Source organism: Mandrillus leucophaeus, unplaced genomic scaffold (assembly GCF_000951045.1).
Source record: "Mandrillus leucophaeus isolate KB7577 unplaced genomic scaffold, Mleu.le_1.0 Scaffold400, whole genome shotgun sequence".
In the NCBI taxonomy this organism is placed as follows: Eukaryota; Metazoa; Chordata; class Mammalia; order Primates; family Cercopithecidae; genus Mandrillus; species Mandrillus leucophaeus.
In genome coordinates this window covers 1,679,869-1,705,849 of record NW_012104255.1, presented here as the reverse complement: position 1 = coordinate 1,705,849, position 25,981 = coordinate 1,679,869, and the positions used below count along the sequence as shown (strand labels likewise).

Below are 25,981 nucleotides of genomic sequence, written 5' to 3'. Positions count from 1 at the left end.
CCTTATAAACACAACTCCAGGGCAGGCTAAATCCTACCCTCCAAGGTAAATGGAGACAAACATGGCTACTTCCCAGAACACTGAAGGATACAACCAATGGCTATTTCTATATATCCCACTGTTACAAGATAGGGTACTTAAAAACAGTGGGCTGGGAAGGCACACAGCAAAGACCAAACTCCAAGAAATGCTCCTCTGTGAAGCAACTTGATCCTTACTCAAAAAGAGCATTGTGGCCTCCAGAGCAGAGAAATTTTTGCAGCATGAGGTGGTAGGGATACTTCCTCTCATCAAACAGCATTGGGGATGTGAAACCAACTGAACAGATGAAGAATGTCAGCCTGAAGGTGGAAAACAAAAAGGCAAAAATTTAACCTTCTGTAAAGCAGACACAGAAGCAATAGGAAATTCATGTAAAAGGCAAGAGTAAAATTTACACACTGAAGTGACACCTCCCACCTACTAAAGAATACAGGATGAGTATCCCTATCAGAAAATTCAAAATGTTCCAAAATCTGAAACTTCTTGATTGCTGACGTGACGCTCAATGGACATGTTCACGGGAGCATTTCAGATTAGGGATGCTCAACTGATAAGTATTCCGCAAATATTCCAAAACCCAAACAATTCCAAAATTCAAAACACTTTCTGGCCCCAAGCATTTTGGATAAGGGATACTACCTATGTAAGACTACTGAAATACAGTTTGATGGTAAATACCTAAAATATCACCCATGTTCTATACTGGTACAACCAAGACAAGTAACTTACACTGCATTTTCTACGGTAAACAAAGGACCTCCAAGTTCTCAAATTCAGTGGCTCACTCTCCATTTTAAGTAGTATAGGAACAAATTACATGTTTTTTTTTTTTTTATTGTAACTTTCTAGTCCCTCAATCTCAAGCTGAACTTCACCTGAATCGGGGAGTAGGTGTATATGGCGGGGGCTGCCAAGATAACCCCTTAGTCAAGAGCTTAGTGAGAGCTGAGGCTGTTGATCGAGCGGCAGGTGTCGGTGCTGTAGTGGTGCTGGCAGCATGATGGCTCCTTCTCTGACGGACAGGAGATCCCACACAAAGTTTAACAAGAAGTCCGAATAGCTCAGCAAGTGCTCGGCCTAATCTGGAGGAAGCTGGAACCAGAAGTCAGAATAAGACTGTACAGTATTCTCAGAATAGTTTAATTACAACGGACACATTACCATTAACATATTTTTATGACTCACCACTTCCTCCTACAACCCCTAGTTAATGCTTGGATTTGTTCTACATTCAATGATCCAAAAAGGAAGTCCCACAAGGAACAAATGCCACTTTTGACGGTAGGAGACAGATATGTGCCACTCAATAGATATCAAATGTAAAAGACAAATAAGCACTCATACTGTTAGAGGAACATAAATTGAAACCACATTTGTAGAAGCAACACAGCAACATGCACTATTTAAGTTAAATGATATCTAGTGGATGATGAAGTCACTGAAAATGCCTACAAAGAACTTTAAAAATGCCAAAACCGATTAACCACTTAGATAAGAAAAGATCACTGACAATATACACAGTCTGATCACAACAAAAAATATGTAGTCCCAGAGGAAAAAAAAAAAACTAGGAAAAACATGAAAATTGTTACAAGTAGCTTCTTAAGGTATTAGGCAGATTATGGACATCTCAATTTTTCAATTTCATAGGATGCTTTTCAATATATAATTGAACAAAGAAAAGGCAGCACACAAATACAAGCATATGTAAAAGAAAACACATAAAAAACTGAATGCTTTCCAGCTTCTCTTTAAATATTTTATGTTTTTATATTTCTACAATGAAATATACTTTTAAAATCATAAATGAAAATGTTGCCATAGCATTTTAAAAATAAACGTTATTTCACCATGATCCAGAGACAAGAAGGGCTAGGTCTGAATCAAAGTACAGCTGACACTTGATCAACACAGGTTTTGAACTGTAGATGTCTACTTATGTGTGAATTTTTTTCAACAAATACATTGAAAATTTTGGAGATTTGTGACAATTTGAAAAAACTCCCAGATGAAACATGTAGCCTCAAAACATTGAAAAATTAACAAAAAGTTATGTCACAAATGTATAAAATATATGTAGATACTAGTTTATTTTATCATTTACTACCATAAAATATACACAAATTATAAAAATTTAATATTTATCACACACACATACACTTATATACGGTGCCATTTGCAGTAAACAAGCAGAATTGAATAACTGGATAAAATTTAGTACATATTATACTCTGTAATAATTTTGTAGCCACGACACTGTAACCATGATACTGTGGTGAGCTCAAGTGTTACCACAATATGCTTAAAACACTGTGTGAGGCTAAGCACTTCTACATGAACAGTTCATCTCTCCAATAAATTGTGTAGTGATCTCTCATGGTTCTCACATTGTTTTTCATGTTTACTGCAATACCGTAAACCTGGAATAAACCTGGGTCACTCTATGACCCCATATGAAGTGTCACTAGTGATGGTGGAAGTGCTCCCAAGAGGCAGGGAAAAATCATGACACTTCAAGAAAAAGTTGAATTGCTTGATGTGGATTACAGACTGCCCACCACTTCAGGAAAAATGAATTTAGTGTAAAGATCATTGTTAAACAAAGAACAGGAAATTAGTGAAGCTGCTGCTGCAGCTACACCAGCAGGCTTGAAAAGCTTGCACTTTTGTGAAATCTTATTTCATATTGAAAATGCACGTTTATGTGGGTACAGGATTGCCATAATAAAGACAAACCTATAGATTCTACTGCAATTCAAGAAAATAATGAACTCACTATATGAAAACTTAAAGCAAAAGGAAAGTGAAGGATCTAAAGCTGGAGAAGCCAGCAAAGGATAATTTGATAATTTTTAGAAAGAGGTTTGGCTTAAAGAATGTCAAGATAACAGAAGAAGCGGCTTCTGACAACCAACAGGCAACAGATTAGTTCCCAGACACCACTAAGAACATCACTGAGAAAGGGTATCCGCCTGAAAGGGTTTTTCATACAGACAAAGGGCCCTATTTTGAAGAAAAAGAAAAGGCCACAAAGGACATTTATTAGTAAGAAATAGAAGTGAGCAGAGGGAGTTAAGGCAGGAAGGGACAGACTCACTCCTCTATTTTGTGCAAATGCTACTGGGTTTATAATCAGGACTGCCTTTACCTATATAGCTCCTAACTTCTGAGCCTTGAAGGAGAAAGATAAACTACCAGCTGCTGGTCTTTTGGTTGTACAAGAAGGCCTGGGCAACAAGATCCCTTTTCTGGATTGGTTCCATTGATGTTTTGTCTCTGAAGTCAGAAGTATCTTGCTAGTAAAGGGGTGCCTTTTAAAGTTCTTTTGACATTAGACAATGCCTCTGGTGACCCAGAGCCCCATGAATTCAACACAAAAGGCACTGAAGTGGTCTAATTGCTCCCTAAAACCACATCTCTAATTCAGACTCTAGATCAGAGAGTCATAAGGGGCTTTAAGGCTATTACACACAGTACTCTAAGGAAAGGATTATTAATGCTGTGGAAGAGAAGCCTGACAGAGGGAACATCACGAAAGTCTGGAAGGATTACACCACTGAAGATGCCACCATTGTTAGAGAAAAAGCCATCAAGCCTGAAATAAATTCCTGTTGGAGAAAACTGTCCTGATGTTGTGCAGAACTTAACAGGATTTATGACAGCGCCAATCAAGGAAATCACGAGTTTGTGGATATGGCATAAAAGGTGACGGGTGAAGAATTTCAGGATATGGATCTTAGTGAAATTCAAGAGCTAACAGACACCACGCCAGAGCAAGTAACAGAAGACATCTTGATAGAGATGAGTGCTTCTGAACGGATACCAAATGATGAGGAAGAAGACATAGAAGCAGTGCCAGGAATCAAAGTGACATAAGACAATCTGGCAGAGGGTTCTGATTACTAAAGAATACTTTTGACTTCTTTTATGATGTGGACCTTACTATGATATGGGCACTGAAACTAAAGCAAATGGTGGAAGAAAGATTGGTACCATATAGAAACATTTTTAGAGGCATGAAAAAGCAACCAAGTCAGAAAGAAAGTACCGTGTATTTCCACAGTTACACCAAGCATGCCTGCCTTTCCTTCTACCTCCTTTACCTGATCTGCCTCTACTGCCTCAGAGACAGCAAGACCAACATCCCCCACTTCCTTCTTCCTCCTCAGCGTACTCAATGTGAAGACCACCCAGATGAAGACCTTTATGATGATCCACTTAATGAACAGTAAATATACTTTTCTCTTAAGATTTTCTTAACATTTTCCTTTATCTAGCTTACTTTAAGAATACAGGATATAATACATATAACATACAAAATGTGTCCATTGACTGTTTATGTTATTGGTAAGGCTTCTGGTCAACAGATAGCTATTAGTAGTTAAGTTTTTTGGGGAGTCAAATGTTATACATGGATTTCTGACTGCGTGGAGGAGTTTCCTCAACTCCACGTTGTTCAAGGGTTAAATCTATCTCTTCTCAGGATGTACATGCACATATAAACTCACTGTGTAAAAACAGGCTCTACTTGAGCCTAGGTTACATACACTGCTCAAATTTAGTAATAAGCTCAAATGTACGCAGTATAGGAACAAGGAAACACTCTTCTTCCTATTACATCCAAATTAAGCTTTCTTTATCCTAATTAGGGAACAGGCTACGGATATGGGTATACCCAGACTTGAAAACCTAATGAATCCAATCATTGGGTTTACACTTTCTCACCACTGCTTTCAGGTGAACAGATAGCAAAGTGGCGGTAGTCCAAAGACAAGAGGGTGGCGGTAGTCCAAAGACAAGAGGATGGCAAAAGGCCAGTAACCAGAGAGAAACAGTACATGGACTGGGTTCACACAGAAACCCCTGAATGCTCCAAGGTCAAAGAAGTATGACAAAGCAAGGAGAGAGAAATATGTACATGTTCTTGCACGGTCAATTTTCCTTTGAAGATAACGTTGGTAGATTTTCAAATTAAAATAAATGGAGAATTAAACTAATTAAGAGTAAAATGTAAAACGCAATGGGAATTTGAGATAACAAACGGAAACACCAAAGGCCATTTTCTGTTTGCTTTTACGAAGGGCCCCAGATTCCTGTAAGTTAGGTCTCCATTTTTCACTAAATTAAGGTGCCAGAAAGTGACGACAATTTAAGAACACACAAATAGGTTCCCAAACATTGGTATTACATTAAAGGGGGAAAAAATGGGCAAAGACAGACCAGTGCAAATCATTAATGCAGTTTTATATGCTACTAATATAGTCTCAATAAAGCTGCCAAAGTGACTTTAATATAAAACACCTATCAGACTATGTCTCTTGCCAGGTATGTTCAAGGAACACAAAAAGGGAAGACTAGGTGGAATAGCTAGATAGTTAACAGGGAATCAAGATAGCTTAATAACACAAACACCAAAGGAAGAATATTTCTAGATGGAGATGGTGGGTCAACTACCATGCGGCAGACAAGTGAGAAGGGACTTAGGACAAGGATGTTATAGATGCCTTGCTGAGACATTTCAGTGAAATGGTAGGAGCAGAAGCAATATGCAATAGTCGAAAAGTAAGAGGAAGAAATTAAACAAGGGAGGGTAGCAGATACGGCTCTCAAGAAGGGATTCGGTCATCTCTGTATCTGTAGCAGCTACTACAAAGCCTGTCACATAGCAGCCACTCAACAAAGATGAGTCACAGAAGTTTTAAACTTCCTTAAATGAAACAACATAGCCTTTCTAACTCAATCTGTTTCAGGACTAAGCGACTGAAAGCCAGAAAAGGTAGGAGAAAGGAGAATGACTCACCTGATAGCAAAGGCTTGATTTGCTTAATTCTGGCAGCCATTGCTGGTGTGATTTTAGATTTGCCCTTAGAGTCTGAAGCAGTAGGTTCATCTGTCTCCATGGGAGCCAACGTGTCACCATCTAGCCCAATGCCTTCTAATAAGCCCTGGGTAGAAGCATCCATACTTCCAGCTGTTCCATCCTGTTCCCCATCTACAGATGTATAAGAGGGGAGCAATAGGACATTGTAGAGCCAACATTTACCTGGTTCCTTGAGAAGTATCAACAAAGATTACCTACAGTTTTTGTTACTCTTTCAATTCCCATGGCTTCCTAAATTTGAAAAACAAAAACACAACCCAAGTATTGTACTGATATGCTCCTCTGTTTGGAGTTCTAAGTACCTAATGCTGACATCTTCAAATGACAGCATATGAATAGTATTAACCCAGGGCTACCTTGGAAGACTGTTATAGGCACAGCTCAACCCAAGGGGTACCATTCACATGGACTACAGTGTGCACAGTGCCCAGTGCTGTCAATATGGATGCCCTACTAGAATGTTACAGCTTGTTAAGTTCAAACTGGACATCACAGATTGCCACTGGAGAATTTTATTCCCTAGCATTTAAGAATTATGTATATGAATGTGAGATGCGTCTTTTTCTTTGGTATATGTGTGCTCTTAGATCTAAGAATGAGCTTTATGCAAACTTATAAAACAACTCACCAAGTTTTAATCTTAGCATTCCAGAAAAACTTTGGAGAAGTTGAGTCATTTTTGTTAAATGTGTTAAATAAATTGCTAGAAAAAATATATGTTAGGCAATTCTTTGACAGTGAATCTAATTTCATTCTCAGTTCTTAGTAAATTTATTCTTTCCCTGAGTTAAATTTGGTATATTTTCACTAAATTTGAGATTCTCATTTTGTCAGGTTTCTTTATACTTTATTAATGTTATCCCATCCCTCACAATAACCAGCTGTCATATGTAAGTCCTTGTTTGTTGGTTCTAAGCCTATGTCAGCTTTATTAGTTCCTTAGAAATTTCCCTTTCTAGTAATTTCTGTACAAGTTTTAAGCATATCTGAGACTTTTTTTTTTTTTAGACAGGGTCTCACTCTGTCATCTAGGCTTGAGTTGAGTCATGGCTCACCATAGCTTCAACTTCCTGGGCTCAAGCAATCCTCCCACCTCAGCCTCCCTAGAAGCTGGGACTACAGGCATGTACTACCATGGCCAGCTAATTTTTGTGTTTTTTTTTTGCAGAGATGGAGTTTTGTCACGTTGCCCAGGCTGATCTCAAACTCCTGGGCTCAAGTGATTCACCTGCCTCAGCCTCCCAAAGTGCTGGGATTAGAGGTGTGAGCCACTGTGCCTGGTCTGATGCATTTGGATACACAGAATTACCTTCATTGCTTTCTTAATAGTTTATCCTTTTTTAATTTCCTCGTTGATACTGAACACAGGAGAAAAAACATTCTGGAAAAGTTGCTCGTATTCATTTTATGTTTGTAGCATTAGAGTCAGAAAATTGTGTATGATTTCTACTTACTGAAATTTGGAATTTTTATTTTTTATTTTTTTCTGAGATGGTGTTTCGCTCTTGTTGGCCAGGCTGGAGTGCAATGGCGCGATTTTGGCTCACCGCAACCTCCGCCTCCCAGGTTCAAGCGATCATCCTGCCTCAGCCTCCCAAGTAGCTGGGATTATAGGTATGTGCCACCATACCCGGCTAATTTTTTGTATTTTCAGTAGAGACGGAGTTTCTACATGTTGGTCAGGCTGGTCTGAACTCCCGACCTTAGGTGATCTGCCCACCTCGGCCTCCCACAGTGCTGGGATTACAGGCGTGAGCCACTGAGCCTCGCCAAAATTTGGAATTTTTATTGTGAGATAACATAAAAGCAATCTTCTTTACAAAGCAGCACTGTCGATAGAAATATAACGTGAAACACATATACAACTTAAATTTTCTAGTAGCCACATTAAAAATTATTTGTTAATACCCTCTGATACAATAATTTGTAGGAATCAATCTTATATTTGCAGAAAAGTAAACACAAAAATGTTCATTTAAAAAAACCCAGCATATTAGAAACTTAACAGGGAATAGTTAATTCGTGTACCTTTATATGGTACTTAACAGTAAGTGAAGAAAGAGATCTACGAAATGTTTTTATCTAAGACACTGACAAATACACTCAGAGAAAAAAGATGGGCAGACACTTTCAAAATGTTTTCTTTTGGGTGGCAGAAATATGGGTAATTCTTTCAACTACATTTTCTAACTTTTACCATTATGTATACGTCTTTATGTAGGAAATGACTAAAAATTAGTGAGAGGATGAAAACTAGACTATGGATGATAGAACTAACTAAAAATTTTCATAATAAACCTATAAAGACATAGGAACAAAACTCAGAATTAATGACTAACATTTTAGTTTCTTAGAGTTACCTGATCTTTTTCCGCCCTGGGTCGTACCTGCCTTCTCATCCTTTGGAACCAGTTTCTGCATATCTGCCTGGCCAAATTCACACCCAGATGGTAGGCTGCAACAAGAGAAATACTGAGCAAAAAAATTATATATATATACTGATAGTTCACCTCTTATATTATAAATGGTCTCTAATTTGCTTGGCTGACACTATCCCTCCAATAGCAGGTAGGTTAAACTGAATGTAACAAAGCATCTATAATTCCTGAGGTAGCACCCCACAAGCTTTCCAACACTTTTTTTTTTTTTTTTTTTTTTTTGAGACCCAGTCTCACTCCTCTTTTGCCTGGGCTGGAGTGCAGTGGCATGATCTTGGGCTCACTGCAACCTCCACCTCCCGGGTTCAAGTGATTCTCCTGCCTCAGCCTCCCAACTGGCTAGGATTACAGGCGCCCGCCATTACGCCCAGCTAATTTTTTGTATTTTTAGTACAGACAGGGTTTCACCATGTTGGCCAGGCTGGTCTTGAACACCTGACCTCGTGATTCACCTACCTTAGCCTCCCAAAGTGCTGGGATTACAGGCGTGAGCCACCGCCTCCGGCCTCAACTCAGTTTTTTATATCTGGCTAATAACGGGAACACATTTTAAACCTCTACCATGCCGACAAAGCATACTTGGTATATCAAATTAAAGATGCACAAAATGCTACAATTTGTCAACAAGTTCCTAGGCTGGGAAGAGGGAAGGACAAGGAAGCCTCTGAACTCTCTTCCATACCCTCCTATCCCCAACCAAAGCAATCCTCCAGGCTCACCGAACTTAAATAACAAAGTGATGAGAGAGAGAGCCATTCTCTTACCTGTTTGGGGTACACAGAGAGAGGAGGACAGTGCTTTCCCACACCAGGGAACAGTATAACTGGCTCAGCTTGCTCAAAACACTCAGACCCAATTGAGAGCCCCACTGGTTTACGGAGATGGAACGAATTTCACTCTGCAATCATAACAAGAATTTCACCTTTGGGATGTTTTCTAACAATTATACTTAAAAAAAAAAAAAAAAGACCTTCAATAGTTTTATAAGAATAAGGGATTTTTCTTCATTGCTATTCTCAGAGTTATCCACCTCATCAAAATGTCCACATTCAAGACGACAGTTCCACAAGGTACTCTGTTACAACATTTACAAATTATTTCCACAACATCCCTTATCATTGTTTTTTATGAAGTGAAAGAAAGGTATCAGAGGCTACTCTTTTTTTCTGAATCAAAGAAACGGTTTTACAGGTTCATTAACTACTTTCTAAATTATTTGTTGGGGGTATTGTTATTTCCATCCAATTTCTTTACTTCAGTAAATACCTAGATTTATTTAATTCCTTACTTTAAATTTTCCTTTTCATTTTATTTCATTTAATAAAGTCATAAAAATCAATCCCTAAAATTTAAGTAATTTAATTTTCTAAATTGTTTATAATTGTGCTGTTTTTTTTTTTACTTCAGATTTGATCGATTCACAAGTAACAGAGAACACACTCCTGCTCAATAGCATAAAACAGGACTGTTGAACCCTGTTTTGTTTAATGTTGATACCATTAATCTTTAGAATCAATTATCTGAGGAATAAATGTAGTAAAACTGTGAGGACATACACAAAATGCCTTCTTTCTGGACCTATGGATTATGGATTGCAGGCAAAACGTTTGATATGTAGAAAATTTTTAGTAATTTGTTAATTACTATTGATTTAAATGTTCTTTGGTAAAATGTCCTACCTATGCCATCCAATTATCAGACCTATAAGGACTCGCGGAAAGATTAGAAAGTACTAAGGCCAGATGAATACCCAACTGATGTTTGTCTGTAATAACCTGTTTTGCTCTCAAGAAAGTCCACTTCACATAATAAATTATACAGTCACTCAACTTTTTGACAGTGAAAAAAAATCTCATCCTAAATTAAACTGTTCTTTTAGCTGCTACCTCAGGCAGACCTCCTTTCAAGCACAGTAACCCTGCTAAAGTGTATGCCCTAAATATTTCACTGCCTTTAAACTAATATGTTCACCCCTAAGATTATTTTTACCTGTCCAACTCTGCAAGTATGAACAAACATCATGATGTAGGCATGGGCAGCAGTGAGTGCATGCAGCAGAGGTGTGGCCTGGGCTGAGAGGGTAGCATCAGCAACATTGCCTGCGCAAGCCAGTTCTCGCAACAACACTGAGCCCCCAGGGGATTCAATGGGGCGGTGTAAGGGCTCCAGGGAGGAGAGGATGGAGTCCAACTGAAGGAGACCTTCTTGAAGGACTTTGGGTTCATGTGACAGTGTCTGAAACAGGAAGAATAATTAAAGTGTTAATATACAATGAACTTCAAATTCTTCATGTCGTTTAATAGTCACAACGGAAGTGGACAATTAAATGGAAGTCTCCCAGATTTTAGATATGGCCATGATCTCTCACCTGGTAAATGGTGGAACCCAAATATGAAGTCAGGTACAATATACTTAACATCTGTTTCTAGAGCAACATACTACTTTCAAACTTGGTGAGCCAATAACACTTAAAAGCTTATGACGGTCAAACTGAATACTGTTACAGCAAGGACTCTACACTATAGGATTAATTCCAAATTTTGCTCGATAGGAAACCATGTTAGGCAAAGTTCCAAAGCATGGAAGAGAATCACTATTATACTGTTCTTTTCTTCTTAAAACAAGAGAGATTATTCTGAGATAGGAATCAGGTAGGCGATTTGTTTTTATCAGACAACCCAAGGATTATATGTCCCTTGTGATTTCTGCTCAAGTCTGGAGAAAAATCTGACAGCAAAACACCATCACTTGCCATGCAAAGATAGGAGAAATCATGTGCCTACCTATGGTTTTAAATAAATCTATCTATGCTTCCACAGTATCTTATAGGTAGGATAAAGATATTTTCCTCTCTCTCTGATGAAGAGCATTTAATTCAGTATTTCAAAGAGTAAAACAAAATAAACTAAATGAAGTCATGTCACAATTATGGATCTTTCCAAGTCTGTAAGCAAATGGATTTCTCATTCAGCAGGAATTACTTACACTCTGCAGCCCAGCTAATAAAGGAGTTTCATAGATTTAATGCAATCACTATCAAAATTCCAATGCTGTTTTTTGTTTTGGTTTTGCAGAAATAGAAAAATCCCTTCTAAAATTTATATGAAATCTTAAGGGACCCCAAATAGCCAAAACAAGTTGGGGGAAAATTTTTGGAGGTCTCACTCTTTTTGATTTCTATTACAAAGTTACAGTAATCAAAACTGTGATACTGGCATAAAGACAGACATAAAGACCAATGGAACAGAATAGAGAGCCCAGAATTAAATCTTCACATATATATGGTCAAATGATTTTTGACGAAGGTACCAAGACCATGCAATAGGAAAGGACAGACTTTTACCGTATAAAAAATCTAATCAAAATGGATCAAAGACCTGAATATAAGAGCTAAGTTATAAAACTCTTAGAAGATGCTATAGTGGGAAAGCTGCAAAACACTGGATTTGGCAACGGTTTTAGTGGATGTGACACTAAAAACACAGGTGTTTACACAGGCAACAAAAACAAAAAAAGAGAAGCTGGACTTTATCAAGATTAAAAATGTTTGTGCAACAAAAGACAACCACGAAAACGCAACTCACAGAACAGGAAAAATATATGCAAATCATATACTTGAGAAGAGATTAATATCAGGTATTAATATATGTATAAGAATACACAACTCTTACAACTCAACAATAAAACAAATAACACGATTAAAAAAGAACAATGAATTTGAATAGACATTTCTCCAAAGAAGATATATATATGGACAACAAGCACATGAAAATATGTTCGTTATCACTAAGCATTAGGGAAATGCCAGTGAAAAACAAAATGAGATACACTTCCTACCCACCAGAATGGCTATTATCAAAAAACAGAAAATAAGTATTGGTTAGGATGTGGGAAAATTAGAATTAAAAGTAGAGTCTCAAAGAGTTACATGTACATCCATGTTCACAGCATCATTATTATTCACAACAGCCAAAAGGTGAAAGCAACCCAAGTGTCAATCAACAGATGAATGGATAAACAAAACGTGGTATAAACACACAGTGGAATATTATTAGGCCTTACAAGGGAAGGAAATTATGACACATGCTACATAATGGTTGAACCTTGAGGGCATTATGCTAAGTGAAAAAAGCCAGTCGCACACACAAATATTTTCTGATTCCACTGATATAAGGTACCTAGAGTAGTCAAATTTAGAGACAAAAAGTAGAATGGTAGTTGCCAGGGGCTGGGGAGAAGGGAGGATGAGAAGTTCAAGGGCAGAATTTCATTTTTGCAAGATGAAAAGAGTTCTGGAGATTGGCTGCACATCAATATGAATACACATAACACTACTGAACTCTACACTGCAAAATGGTTAAGATGGTACATTTCATGTTATGTGTAGTTTACCACTATGAAAAAATAAAGAAGCTTCATTTTTGGCAAAACATGAGCAATGAACTACCATGTTAACTATGCTTACAATACATGACTATTGGGCTTGAAAAGGGGGGAATTAAATATCGGCAATGAACTACATGTCAATTATGCTTAATACACGACTATCAAGCTTGAAAGGGGAGGAAAACACATGGTCAAACATAACCGTAAACATAAAATGTGTTAAAAAAGCACCTATAACAAAGAAGGGTGACATACTAATAAAACTCAACTAGAAAAGCTTTCTTGGAGATACACTTTTCCCTCCAATAAACTCTAATGATGTAGAACTACATACCAAACTGATGAACAAAGAAAAAATACTTTGACTTTTCAATGAGAAATAACATGGCACACTATATATTAGTCACAAAATTCACTTATACAACATAACACAAATTTATTCATTATTTTTTAGTTGAAGGGAGACCACAGTAAAAACATATATACAGAAGTATCGCAAAATTGATTTCCAAAAAGAAATGAAAACATTTGGCCAGATGCTTCTTACCAATATGGATTTGCAGACACCTGCAACAGCCTGACAGGCAGCAGATGTGGGAAAGTCAATGGGCAGATTGGGAAGACCCAAAATGGTAACCAAAGGCAAGAGTCCTTTCTGATTCACAAATTCCTGGCAGTGGTCATCTGTTGTATTGTTGCTCAGAATAGATTCCACAAATTTCATCTAGGTAATAAAAATTTTTTAAAGAAGTTAGAGCCTGACAGGTAGAACTAAAAGGCCAGCCTGGAATAAGGATGGGGTAGCCTTCTAGTCATGATATCAGTGTTTTCTAGAGTATCAAAACCTCAGATAAACCAGATGTATGATACGGACTCTAAAACATCCAGGAAGTAAAGAATATCTACGATTTCTGCCCAATCTACATTTTCAAGCACACCAAGAGTCAGATAATTTGAGATAACAGAGAAGTTAAGTGACTTGCTCAGGGCCACATTATGAATTAGTGGTACAATCATGTCTAATCTCTTAATTTGCTATTTAGTGCTCCTTGCCTGCCTTTCTCCTGCAGGCAAACATCATGGAAAATTTCCCCCAAATGTGCTTATAATGCAAATGAAACGCTGATCTCTGGAAGAGTCTCTTTCAAACAGAATTTTTTTAAGAGTAAAAAAGTAAAATGTGGGCAATAAACACACAGGCACAAGAGAAACTATCTCTGGAAGTCTTGGAAGTGATTAGTAGGCTAAAACAAATGCTAAGAGGTCTCTCCCTTATTGGTAAACAATTCTGGGAAAATTCAAACTCTTCACTTTTTTGGTGAGATACTCCGGAAGTAATGGAGAAAAAAAGGGGAAAATATATGTTGGACACGTTTGGAAAACATGTTACAGGTTGTATATCTCATATTCAAAACGCTTGGGCACCATGAATGTTTCAGATTTTTTATTTTTATTTTTATTTTTTATTTTTATTTTTTTTTTTTTGAGACGGAGTCTCGCTCTGTGGCCCAGGCTGGAATGCAGTGGCTGGATCTCAGCTCACTGCAAGCTCCGCCTCCCGGGTTCACGCCATTCTCCTGCCTCAGCCACCTGAGTAGCTGGGACTACAGGCGCCCGCCACCTCGCCCGGCTAGTGTTTTGTATTTTTTTTAGTAGAGACGGGGTTTCACCGTGTTAGCCAGGATGGTCTCGATCTCCTGACCTCGTGATCCGCCCGTCTCGGCCTCCCAAAGTGCTGGGATTACAGGCCAGATTTTTTATTTTTGAATATTTGCATTATATGGTTCAGGCTGAAAATGCTCCAGTGAGCATTTCCTTTCAGTGTTATGCTGGTACTCAAAAAGGTTCAAATTTTGGAGCATTTTGGATTTGGGATGATCAGCCCGTACCAGACTGGCAAAACAAAACCTGTTACAGAATCCTGTCTGGATTCTAATGAAGAATGGTAACAGTGAACAAAAAAATCCGGAATAAAAAATAATGGGGGTCATGTTGGCTAATTTCTGGCAAACCAGTCTAGAACAAAAACAAAAGGATGGCACATCTTTCTCCTCTTAATTGGATTCCAAATAAAATGAATACGGTAATTACTGCACTCTGATAACACTACACATTTTCCAGAAAAGCATACATACACCTTTACTCAGTTTGCCCTGTGTTGAATCTTACCACATTAAGGATGTAATCCATGAGGGGAATAGGAATACGTTCCTCTGTACCAACAACCCTGTTAGGGGAGAAAAGAGTGAGTTACACAGAAATTCACAATACCAATATTAAGAGAACAGAGGAAGAGGTACTGTATAAAATTCTAGATCTTTTTCTATTTATTTACTTGCTCATTTTTTTTGAGACAGGGTCTTGCTGCCACCCAGGCTGGAGTGCAGTGGCACAATCACAGCTCACTGCAGCCTTTACTTCCCGGCTTATGGGGTAGAGACGAGCCTTTAGACTCATATGCCACAGGAAAAGAACAGCTGAAATCAATCCTGAATCTACCTTTCCTAGCCTGACTAAGGTTGAAAGCATAAAGGGGAAAACCAAGCCTTTAAAAACTCAACATTTGTATACATCACAAAAGAAACTATCCTATCTTTGGCAAACTACTGTTGGAGAAATTTATCCATATGAAAACATTTAAAATAAGTTCAATTAAAAGACTCAACATCTGCTTGAAGAAAGAGGCTAGACAAAGAGACACTTAAACATCATATGATGTTTTTGCATCACGTTTAAAGTTATGGAGAATAGGAAATAGAATTTAATTTTGTTCAAAGATTCATACACCTGAGGCCTCCTTGGCCTAACAATTGGTATTTGCACATGACAGTTCCTGAACTATCGAAAAACTGATCAGGTCTTTTGTCTTTTCAGTTGCTTCAATACTGCACAGCAGATGAGAAGACTACAACATACCATAGCTGCAGAAAATGCAGCTCAATGTAAAAAACTACACATATAGTATATTGTGATGAAACAAAATATTACCTCTAAGATAAACCCCAGGAAGGAACAAATACTTTAGAAAATGGAGCATTTTGGACACAGGCCCTTGAAACAGATTTAGGCAGGGTGCAGGAGAGTGGGATGGGGCAGAGACAGAGGGAGAGGTAGAGGAAGAAGACAAGAAAGTTGGCAAGAAGCTAGTAGTTCTCATCTCTAAGCAAGACAAAATGTAAACAAAGATTTGCCAGGCACAAGAACATTTGGCAGCAGAATTTAGAACAGGAGAGAGTGGAGAGGCATTATGAATGACTTCAGTGACAAAAATACCCAGAACCAGGGTTTGGGTAGGATGTTGTGAACCTCCTCAATGAAAAATGTGGGGAAGAACTTTGTAGAAAAGGAGTATACCTATAAGGCAAGATTGAAATGATTCCATGAGAAGACCACAAAACCTTAATTTCCTCCTCAGAACCACTGCAGCATTCCATGTTACTTGTATCAATTACCTATAGATCCACCTCTATCAATAAGGAGTGCAAGTGTGGATCCAGCCCAGAGACACCAAACCCTTTGAAGAAGCCAGATATGATGGCAAAGAGCCTAAGTAGTAAAATCAAATGAGACCTATATACCCCCTTTATTTGCTACATGGAAACTGGGGAGAAGAACAGAGAGAAAGCAAACCAATAGTGGTTCTTAATATAATTCCAGGAATAAATTTGTTCAGTACCACTTTTCTCCTTACCCTCATCTTTTGGCTCTCAGGCCCAAGAAGCCATACAGGAATAATCAAAATGATCAACTCTTTCCAACAGGACTCAACTTAAAAGTCCTAAACTTCCTGTTTCTCTCTCTTTCCCCAAACAAATACACATTGCCAAACTCTCGTCAATTTTCTGTATTTATGATGGTGGAGCCCCAGCCCATGCCCAGAAAGTAAAGGATTTCAATTTAGTGTCATAGTATGATGTACATGGGGTTTTTCGGGGTGGGGGCGTGGTCAGGTGCTTCCTCCAGCTTTTGAGGAGACAGCTCACTCTGATGAAGGAGCCCTCCCAGTGGACCACATTTCAGGGAACAACTGCGTCTCTGGACTCATTACCTTTAAAGTCCAAACAATTGCTATTCGAGTTCTAACGATCACAAAGACTTTATATAGCCCATTTCTTTCAAGTTGCTCACGAGTGGTGGGTGGTAAGCTAGGCACACTAATGGAATCAATCACAAAGTGAACCGTGATGCAACAACTACAAACCCTGGTTACTTACTGGCAAGTATATTCATCCCTAGCAATATCAGCTTTTCTGAGATCAAACAATTTAGAAGGCAGAAGAAAGGGAGCAAAAGACAGGTATTTAGAAGTACTTGTGGTGAATGAGTGAATGTAGAAAGGCACCCTATGTATTGGGGGTAGACTATAGTGCCTAAGTTTCCATACTCCAGATCTCCAGCACAAAACCATGTGTTTCAAGAGTAAATACAAACGCCATTTGCAAATACTAGCTGCTGATTTTTTGTTTAAAACAAAAAACAAAAAACAAAAAAAAAAAAAAGGAAAGGGTACTGTCTAAGCCTCGAAAAAACCCAGAAACCTAAGTCCATCAACTGGAAAATGGATAATCACTACACAATTATCACACAACAGAATACTACTCAGCAATGAAAAGTAACAAGTTGCTGACAGATGCAATAACACGGATGAACCTCCAAAACACATCGAACAAAGAAGCTAGATACAAGAAGATATATACGTCAGATATAATATACACATAAGACTTTATATGATCATTTTATTTAAACATATTCTGGAATAGACATAATAATATGACAGAAGTAAGATTTTGGGACAGGGAAATTGCCTCAATTTTGGGCAGGGAAACTGGAAATGCAGAATCTGTATGGAAATCATACCTGAATTTAAACTGCTGTTAAATTGGCCAGGTGCGGCGGCACACACCTGCAATCCCAGCACTTTGGGAGGCTGAAGTGGGTGGATCACATGAGGCCAGGAGTTTGAGGCCAACATGGCAAAACCCCAGCTCTACTAAAAATACGAAAATTAGCCAGGCATGGTGGCACGTGTCTGTAATCCCAGCTACTCAGGAGGCTAAGGCACGAGAACTGCTTGAAGTCGGGAGGCGGAGGTTGCAGTGAGCTGAGCTCGTGCCACTGCACTCCAGCCTGGGTGATGTAGTGAGACTCTATCTCAAAATAAATAAATAAATAACTAAATAAAATAAAATAAAGATAAGAGTTAATCATTTTACGTGTGGGTAAGGCATTGGAAAACATGAGAGCATGGGAAACAGAAATTCGGAAGTTCCACTGAAGAACTTTGAATTTAGAGGAAGGGACGGACAAGACTTATGGGGAGAAGCGTGACACATATTCCCAATTTTTCTAAGCCCTTTCACCATATTGTGAGAAAGTACAAAATTCCCCCATAACAACTGCCTGGGATAGAAGATAAAAAGAACTTTTGCTATTAATATATTGTGGTTTTCAAAATGAAGCTGAGTTTAGACAGTCTCTTGCTTTTTCTTCCTGCCCTAATAATTTACTTAGTGACCCAATCTAGGCTTCCGAAGATGGTAGAAGTGAAAAAATACATGTGTCAACATCTGTGAGACTCTTGGATCACGCAAATGAGGTAGTGATGAGCATTCAGAATGTAGAAAACTATTGATACTAGGGTACAGTAACTACTAGAGTCCTCTGCATCTTAGAAGTTACATATAAATATCACTATGGTAGAATATTAATGCTACTGGGTTTATATTTCTAATTTCTCTTCATTTTCATTCACGTCTCATTAGGCCTAGCTCTCCAAGCATTTAAGACTTCAGGAATCCTTAATTTAAGGCTCTTTATTCATTTCAATAAACAAACTTACTGACTACCTACTATTATACAAAGTGATAGGGATATACTGGTGAATGAGGCAACGTCTTGCTCTTGAGGAGCTTATAGGTGAGTGAGGAAAACCATTAACATGTATGAATAATTTTAACAAAACTGTTGGGAGAACACAAGATTGACTTCTGATTTGGAAGTTTAAAAAAAAAAAAAAAACTCCTTCAAGAATAAGACATTTGAACTGGCCTTACAGAAATCTGGTGGATGGAAAAGGAGGTGATATGGGAATGGGGATGGCTGTGGATAGAACACAGTGATACATGATATCCTGAGAAAGGAAAGGAGGGTAAACAAATGAGGGTAGTGAAGAAAATGCTGATTAACTGCGACAGCTTGAAATCTGGGCACATCAGACGTAAGGCATCTGGAAAATGTCCAGGTAGGGAAGTCACATGCAGATGAATATATATAAGCTTGACTTAAAACCACTACCACCTATGTCTTAAAATTTTCCCTTATTTGTAGCCAGGAAAAGGAACCCCACTCCAGTAGGGTCACTGACATTCAAGGGTGTGACAAAGAAAGCACTAAGACTCGTCTACAAAAAAATGTCATGCTTTCTTCCAGGGTGTCCTCCTCTTCTAGAAAAAGAACACTTAAAAGAGAACAAAAGGTACTGCTAGAATGAAGGTAGGTTTGCCTTCTCAGAGAGGCTAAGGTATGTGTTCAACAAAGTAATATACTTAGTAGTTAATGCCTCTCCTTAAAACACTTGATACCCACAGGCTCATTACTATTTAGAGTTCCAAGAGGACATACCAGTTTTGGATTCTAGGCCTTTGCTCCTGCTGTCTACTCCACCTTAAATTTTAAGTTCCAAGGTACCATTCAGGACCAGCTCAAATGCATTCATATCTGTGCCTAAAATGCTCAAGCTTTTCTCAGAATGACTTACCTACACAATAAAAGAGTACTTATTGAATGAGTGAGTACATGACTGTCCAGAAGGATCAATCCCATTTTCAGCATGCAGGTGATTAAAAGTTACAGGTATAGAGTTACAGTTCATCCCCGGTATGTGAATACTGCTCAAAGAGCCTGGTGGACTACCTCCTAACAGTCAGCAGCCTTTAAGCAAACTCCCTGCTTCCATCTAAGAACTCAATTCTTGACTGTTTACAGTCATACAGTAAATTCCAAAGCCTTCCAAATAATCTGGAACGAACAAATAGTAACAAAATGAACAAAAATTAAAAAAACAACAAGCAACAACAAATCCTCACACACCCCTTAAGGACTTCTTAGGAGACAGGCTTCAAAAGTACAATGTGTTTCACACGTGCCTGAAAAAAATCAAGCAGTCAATGATGTGGAATATTAAATCAACAAAGGGAAAATAAGGTCTCTGTGCAAAGTCCATTAACTTGATAGACCAAATTCTGATTCAATTTCATCAACAGCTTTTAAGAATGAGCACTTCAGGCCGGGCGCGGTGGCTCAAGCCTGTAATCCCAGCACTTTGGGAGGCCGAGATGGGTGGATCACGAGGTCAGGAGATCGAGATCATCCTGGCTAACATGGTGAAACCCCGTCTCTACTAAGAAATACAAAAAAACCAGCTGGGAGCGGTGGCGGGCGCCTGTAGTCCCAGCTACTCAGGAGGCTGAGGCAGGAGAATGGTGTAAACCCGGGAGGCGGAGCTTGCAGTGAGCTGAGATCCGGCCACTGCACTCCAGCCTGGGTGACAGAGCAAGACTCCGTCTCAAAAAAAAAAAAAAAAAAAAAAAGAATGAGCACTTCCTGGCTGGGTGCAGTGGCTCACGCCTGTAATCCCAACACTTTGGGAAGCCAAGATGGGTAGATCACCTGAGATGGGGAGTTCGAGATCAGCCTGGTCAACAGGCTGATGAAACCCCATCTCTACTAAAAATACAAAAATTGGCCGAGTGTGGTGGTGGGTGTCTATAATCCCAGCTACTTGGGAGGCTGAGGCAGGAGAATTGCTTGAGCCCGGGAGGTGGAGGTTGCAATGAGCCGAGACCACATCATTGCACTTCAGCTTGGGCAACAAAAGCAAAACTCTGTCTCAAAAAAATAAATAAATAAAAATTAAAAATAAATAAATTTTTTTTTAAAAGAAGATCACTTCCTAAGGCAACTAATACAATTAAATACCAAAGCAAAAATAACACACAAGGGTCAAAAAAGGAAAAACTAATACACTCTTAGAACCAGCAAGAACTTTAAAAAGATCTAATACAACTCTCTTGTGTTTTATAGATGAAAGTGTTCACTAAGACTTAGAGAGGTGACAACATGCCCAAGATTACACGGCTAGAGGATCTGTTTTGTAAACACTTACTGCTGATTAGGTTCACTTTCATTTTGCTGGGTAGAATTAAAGCTCTGCATGGCCTGTACTTCCTCTTCCTCCTCATCCTCACTAGAGGCTTCTTCTGCAGCATGATTAGACCTTGGGGGAGGAGCAGTGGCAGTGCCATCTGCCTTCTGGATTGATGGCTTCTGACAGATGTATTTGGGGTCCCTTCCAAGATTACAGATTTCTTCAAGTAACTGAAAGGCACAGGAAATAAGATTACTTATTAGCAATCATGGAATGGGGAGGAGGAGACAGATAACATATTTAGAGCATTTTCTATGTGTTGTATATTTGCCCAAACACTTCATATACATGTTATATACACCATTCCCAGAATATGGTCATTAATTCCATTTTATAAACAAGGGAAGAGACGTGCTGCAAACTTAAGTAATTTGTTGAGGGTCACAGGGCTGTATAAGCGACTGACAAATCTGACTCCCTCTCCCAATTCACCAAGCACCAGGAACTTATATACTAGTTTCAATAACAATTCTAAAAGGAAACTGGCAGAGCTAATAAGGCGGGGTGGGGGACAGCCACAGGGATCAACAAACAGAGACTAGAAAGGGCAATACATTTTACAAATTTAATCTAAGCCATGTCTGCTTGTCCATATAATACATAAAAGAAATCATTATATAGAGGTTTACATTAAATGGAAAAAATTTTTTAAGGAAAACAATTCTCGACCTAAAAAACTTTTTTTTTTTTTTTTTTGAGACAGAGTCTCGCAGTGGCATGATCTCAGCTCGCTACAACCTCCTCCTCCCGAGTTTAAGTGATTCTCCTGTCTCAACCTCCAGAGTCGGCTGGGACTATAGGCACACGCCACCACACCTGGCTAAATTTTATATTTTTCATAGAAACGGGGCTTCACCATGTTGTCCAGGCTGGTCTCAAACTCCTGGCCTCAAGCGATCCATCAGCCTCAGCCTCCCAAAGTGTCAGGATTACAGGCGTGAGCCACTGCACCCAGGCTAAAAAACTTTTAACAGAGACTTCTTTCTAAGATGAACTAAAATGACAACCTTTTTTTTTTTTTTTATAAAGGACCAACCTAAGGACATGGAAACAATGAGGCAGACATAATGCTCTTATAGCTATAGCCCAAGAATCCTAATGACATCCAGTAGGCCAAATCTTCTAAAACCTTCCCCTTCTCTGCTCTCTCATGCTCATGATCACATCCTTATCACTTTCTACCTTGATGATGGCAGTCGTTGCATCTGTTTTAAGGGTGGGCTGATGTCTCATGAGCTCATCGACAGCACTCCCCAGGTTGGATGCAGTATCCCCTTAAGGCAAAAAATGAACTGTTAGAATTAGAAAGACTGAAGAAAATAGAGCTTGGGCTCTTTTCTGTACCAACATAAGGTGGAAAGAAAAAACTGAGCCTGGTTATGATTTTCTTAAAAGACTTTATGTCACCCAGGCTGGAGTGCAGTGTCACGATCTCCTGGACTCAAGCGATCCTCCCACCTGTCCTCCAAGTAGCTGGGACTACAGGTGTGCGCCACCATGCCTGAAGAAATTTTTGTATTTTTTGTAGAGATGGGATTTGGCCATGTTGCCCAGGCTGGTCTCAAACTCCTGTGCTCAAGTAATTTGCCCACCTTGGCCTCCCAAAGTGCTAGGTGTGTGCCACCGTGCCAGGCCAGGCTGTTGTGATTTTTTTTTTTTCTATTTTTTTTTTTTTTGGTTGTGATTTTCTAATGCCACAGCTTCTTTAAAGAATTTACACCCAGCCCCTATCCCCCAAATTACGGGGGAAAAGGAAGGAATCAGTTTAGTAAACTATTTTAAAGTAACTATGTGTGCTGCACTCTACTCTGGCAATCTCTGCTGTCAAGATCTAAACTAGTATTACAGAGTGAGAGAGAAGAAAGATGTACAAACCATTAACCCTCTGGCTGCTCCAGTTAAGAATGATAGTGTCTAAATGCTACAGCAGTGGCTGAAAAGTACAAAGCACATTTTTGAAAACTGTAATCTTTCTGGAGCCCTACCTTCTTGCTAATAATCTCTCAATGATCTGGTCTCAAGTATACTGAGTAAAAAAAACTATCCATGTGTCGTTATCTTAGAGAGTTGGACATTAGAACACCAGATTACCAGATGAACACCTCAGGACTCCATATTTCTCATTGCTGCAGACTAGATGGTGAACCTGGAAATCTACCACTGCTTCTTAATACCTGTTTTCTACCAGTACCATGACAATGCAATGGTGAACTGTTGAGAAAGCATGGAAATATTATGAGCAGAGAAGCTAAAGATGAAGTATTCCTTCCGAATTATAATAGAATGTATTATGATAATCTCCATTAAACTTAGCAAACCTAATCAGTAAAATGATGAGAGAGATCAAGGAAGAGTTTCCTTGCAAACTAAATCAATTTTCTACTATAAAATAAATCTTAACAACTTACCAAGGGGATCAGAACTTCTCCTCCTCCGCATGGCTGGGAGGTAATCTGGAGACAGAAGAACTTTGAAGAGGCGTTCAAAAGGCTGACACTGAACAAAAGACTGAAGACCTCGGGCATTCAAGCAGAGTGCACTGAATACATTTGGGAGGGAGCCAAGGACTTCACGGGTAGCAGGAACCTAGAGAGAAAACAAAGTGAACTTGAATGCATCTAAAAGAGTGTAGATGCTAGGAAAATCCGGCCATGCGTATCAAGCTGAGACGGAAGGAATTTTGACAACCAGGTCCCCATTAGATTCAACACTACACACAGAAGAGAGAGGATTTTAACTCCCTAAGACATTCTTTACCGAGTAGCAGAAAAGACTTACATCTTTGATAAGCAGTGCATGCAGCATGACATCTGTCAATCCATTGTCCTGGAGTGAGGAGAGCAGTGATGGTTCTTGAAATACAAACACAGTCACCACTTCAGTAGCTAAAAAAAGATGAGAAAATATGGAAAACTGAGAGATTCCTCACAGGAATTGAAAACAAAACATCAAAAGCTTAAAAAAAAAAAAAATACACTCTCAATGTATAGCAATTTAAACCCTTGTGCTTACTATGAAATTAAAGATCGCAATACTGTTCCATCAGAGATTCATCACTATAAAGAATCTAGTGACTACACTTCCAGGATTTTTATGGGCATATTTTTACATAAATGAGGTTACACTGTTTTATATATCTTGCTTTTCCCCACAATTGTTATACTGTATAATGTACTCTCCCGATACAATGACCCATTCATTTTGAATGGCTGCCTACTATTCCACTAAACGCATGTACCACATGTATAGAAATCACTCCTCAATTGTGAAAATGATAAACCTAAACACATACCCGTTTTTGTCTGCTTTTAACAGGAAAAAAAATCTATGATGTAGGTTTGCTGGGTTAAAGCAAATGCAAGCTTAACTGATGAAAATAGATAAACTGCCTCGTACAACAATTTTAAACTATCATCAGCAATGTGAGAGTCCTTGAGTATTAATCTGACCAGTTTTTGACATTATAATATTTAGAAATTGCAGTAATAACTACCAAAGCTTCTGGAACATGGGAAAAACTCTACTCAAGAGGAAATAGTACAGCATTAAGGCATTTATTAAAAAGTAACCAAACAAGCTATGAAGAATTAACAGAAAAAAGAATTCACCGAAACTAAAAGGAAAAAAGATAAACAAAGCCAATATCTAGCTTTGTGAAGACACTGGAAAAGCTTATAAACCTATGGAAAATAAAAGCAACAATATAAATTAGAAAAAAGAGCAGTAATATAGATTTGGAATGAGAAAGGAGATTTGACTAGATACAGAAAAAAAAAGTTTATTCTACAAAGCGTATGCCAACAAGTGAAATAATATAAATTAGAAAAAAGAGCAGTAACATACGTGAGGAATGAGAAAGGAGATTTAACTAGATACAGAAAAATATATTCTACAAAGTGTATGCCAACAAGTGAAATGTATAGTTTAATAAGAAAATGTCATAAAAATCAAATCTCAGGAAGTGACAGCAGAGCAGATTAGACCAATAACAAGAATTTTTTCTTTTTTATTGAGACGGAGTCTCACTCTGTCGCTCAGGCTTGAGTGCAGTGGCACAATCTCAACTCACTGCAGCCTCCACCTCCTGGGTTCAAGCGATTCTCCGGCCTCAGCCACCTGAATAGTTGGGATTACAGGCGCCCATCATGCCTGGCTAATTTTTTCATTTTTAGTAGAGATGGGGTTTTTACCAGATTGGCCAGCTGGTTTTGAACTCCTAACCTCAGGCGATCTGCCTGCCTCCGTCTCCCAAAGTACTGGGATTACAGGTGTGAGCCACCGCGCCCGTTCTAGAATTTTTAAAAGTTAAAAAAAAAAAAAAAAAAAAATCCAGGTAATAGAGAGGCACCAAGCCAAAAGTTTTATTAAACCTTCCAGGAATAATTAAGACAAGGCTTCCCAACTCATAAGACTACAATAACTACAATAACTTTGATTTAAAAATCTGACAAAGAGGAATATACATACAACACCCATAAACCATGTATACAGAACAAACTTGTTTATGGTAATGCCTAAGATCTAAAAGAAACCAGAGGATTTTCTATTCAAGTTGGTGAATATAGCATCTCTCCTTTATCCCAAATGCTAGGGGAATGGCAGATATATAGTAATTACCGGGGACCAACAGTTTCCAATGGCCTTTGGGATTCCCTCATGGGCTATAAAATTCTGAAAAATTTAAGTCCTTTTTGGGGTTCCTATTGGTATATGACACTCCCCTCGATTGACTTACATTTGTAGAAATGTATGAATTCTATAGAGCCACTAAAATTGAGTATTTAAAAATTAAAATTAGTGTTCTACAAGCAATTACTAAGACAACAAACCTGTTATTTTATTAAGAGGTCGCCTGTAATCCCAGCACTTTGGGAGGCCGAGACGGGCGGATCACGAGGTCAGGAGATCTAGATCATCCTGGCTAACACAGTGAAACCCTGTCTCTACTAAAAAATACAAAAAAACTAGCCGGGCGAGGTGGCGGGCGCCTGTAGTCCCAGCTACTCGGGAGGCTGAGGCAGGAGAATG

The 25,981-nt window shown here is 38.6% G+C and overlaps 1 protein-coding gene across 1 annotated transcript in view; it reads right to left on the bottom strand.

The window, feature by feature from the left end:
* Positions 1 to 25,981, bottom strand: part of HUWE1 (HECT, UBA and WWE domain containing 1, E3 ubiquitin protein ligase) — a 152,855-nt gene that overhangs the window by 59,500 nt on the left and 67,374 nt on the right. The window contains exons 20-31 of the mRNA XM_011991999.1: positions 23,732 to 23,838; positions 23,362 to 23,539; positions 22,136 to 22,227; positions 20,912 to 21,123; positions 14,917 to 14,974; positions 13,295 to 13,471; positions 10,351 to 10,596; positions 9,126 to 9,259; positions 8,284 to 8,378; positions 5,843 to 6,034; positions 918 to 1,134; positions 219 to 341 (exon numbers count right to left, since the gene is read on the bottom strand). Of these exons, the coding sequence (XP_011847389.1) occupies positions 219 to 341; positions 918 to 1,134; positions 5,843 to 6,034; positions 8,284 to 8,378; positions 9,126 to 9,259; positions 10,351 to 10,596; positions 13,295 to 13,471; positions 14,917 to 14,974; positions 20,912 to 21,123; positions 22,136 to 22,227; positions 23,362 to 23,539; positions 23,732 to 23,838 (1,831 nt within the window). The remainder of the gene's footprint in view (positions 1 to 218; positions 342 to 917; positions 1,135 to 5,842; positions 6,035 to 8,283; positions 8,379 to 9,125; positions 9,260 to 10,350; positions 10,597 to 13,294; positions 13,472 to 14,916; positions 14,975 to 20,911; positions 21,124 to 22,135; positions 22,228 to 23,361; positions 23,540 to 23,731; positions 23,839 to 25,981) is intronic.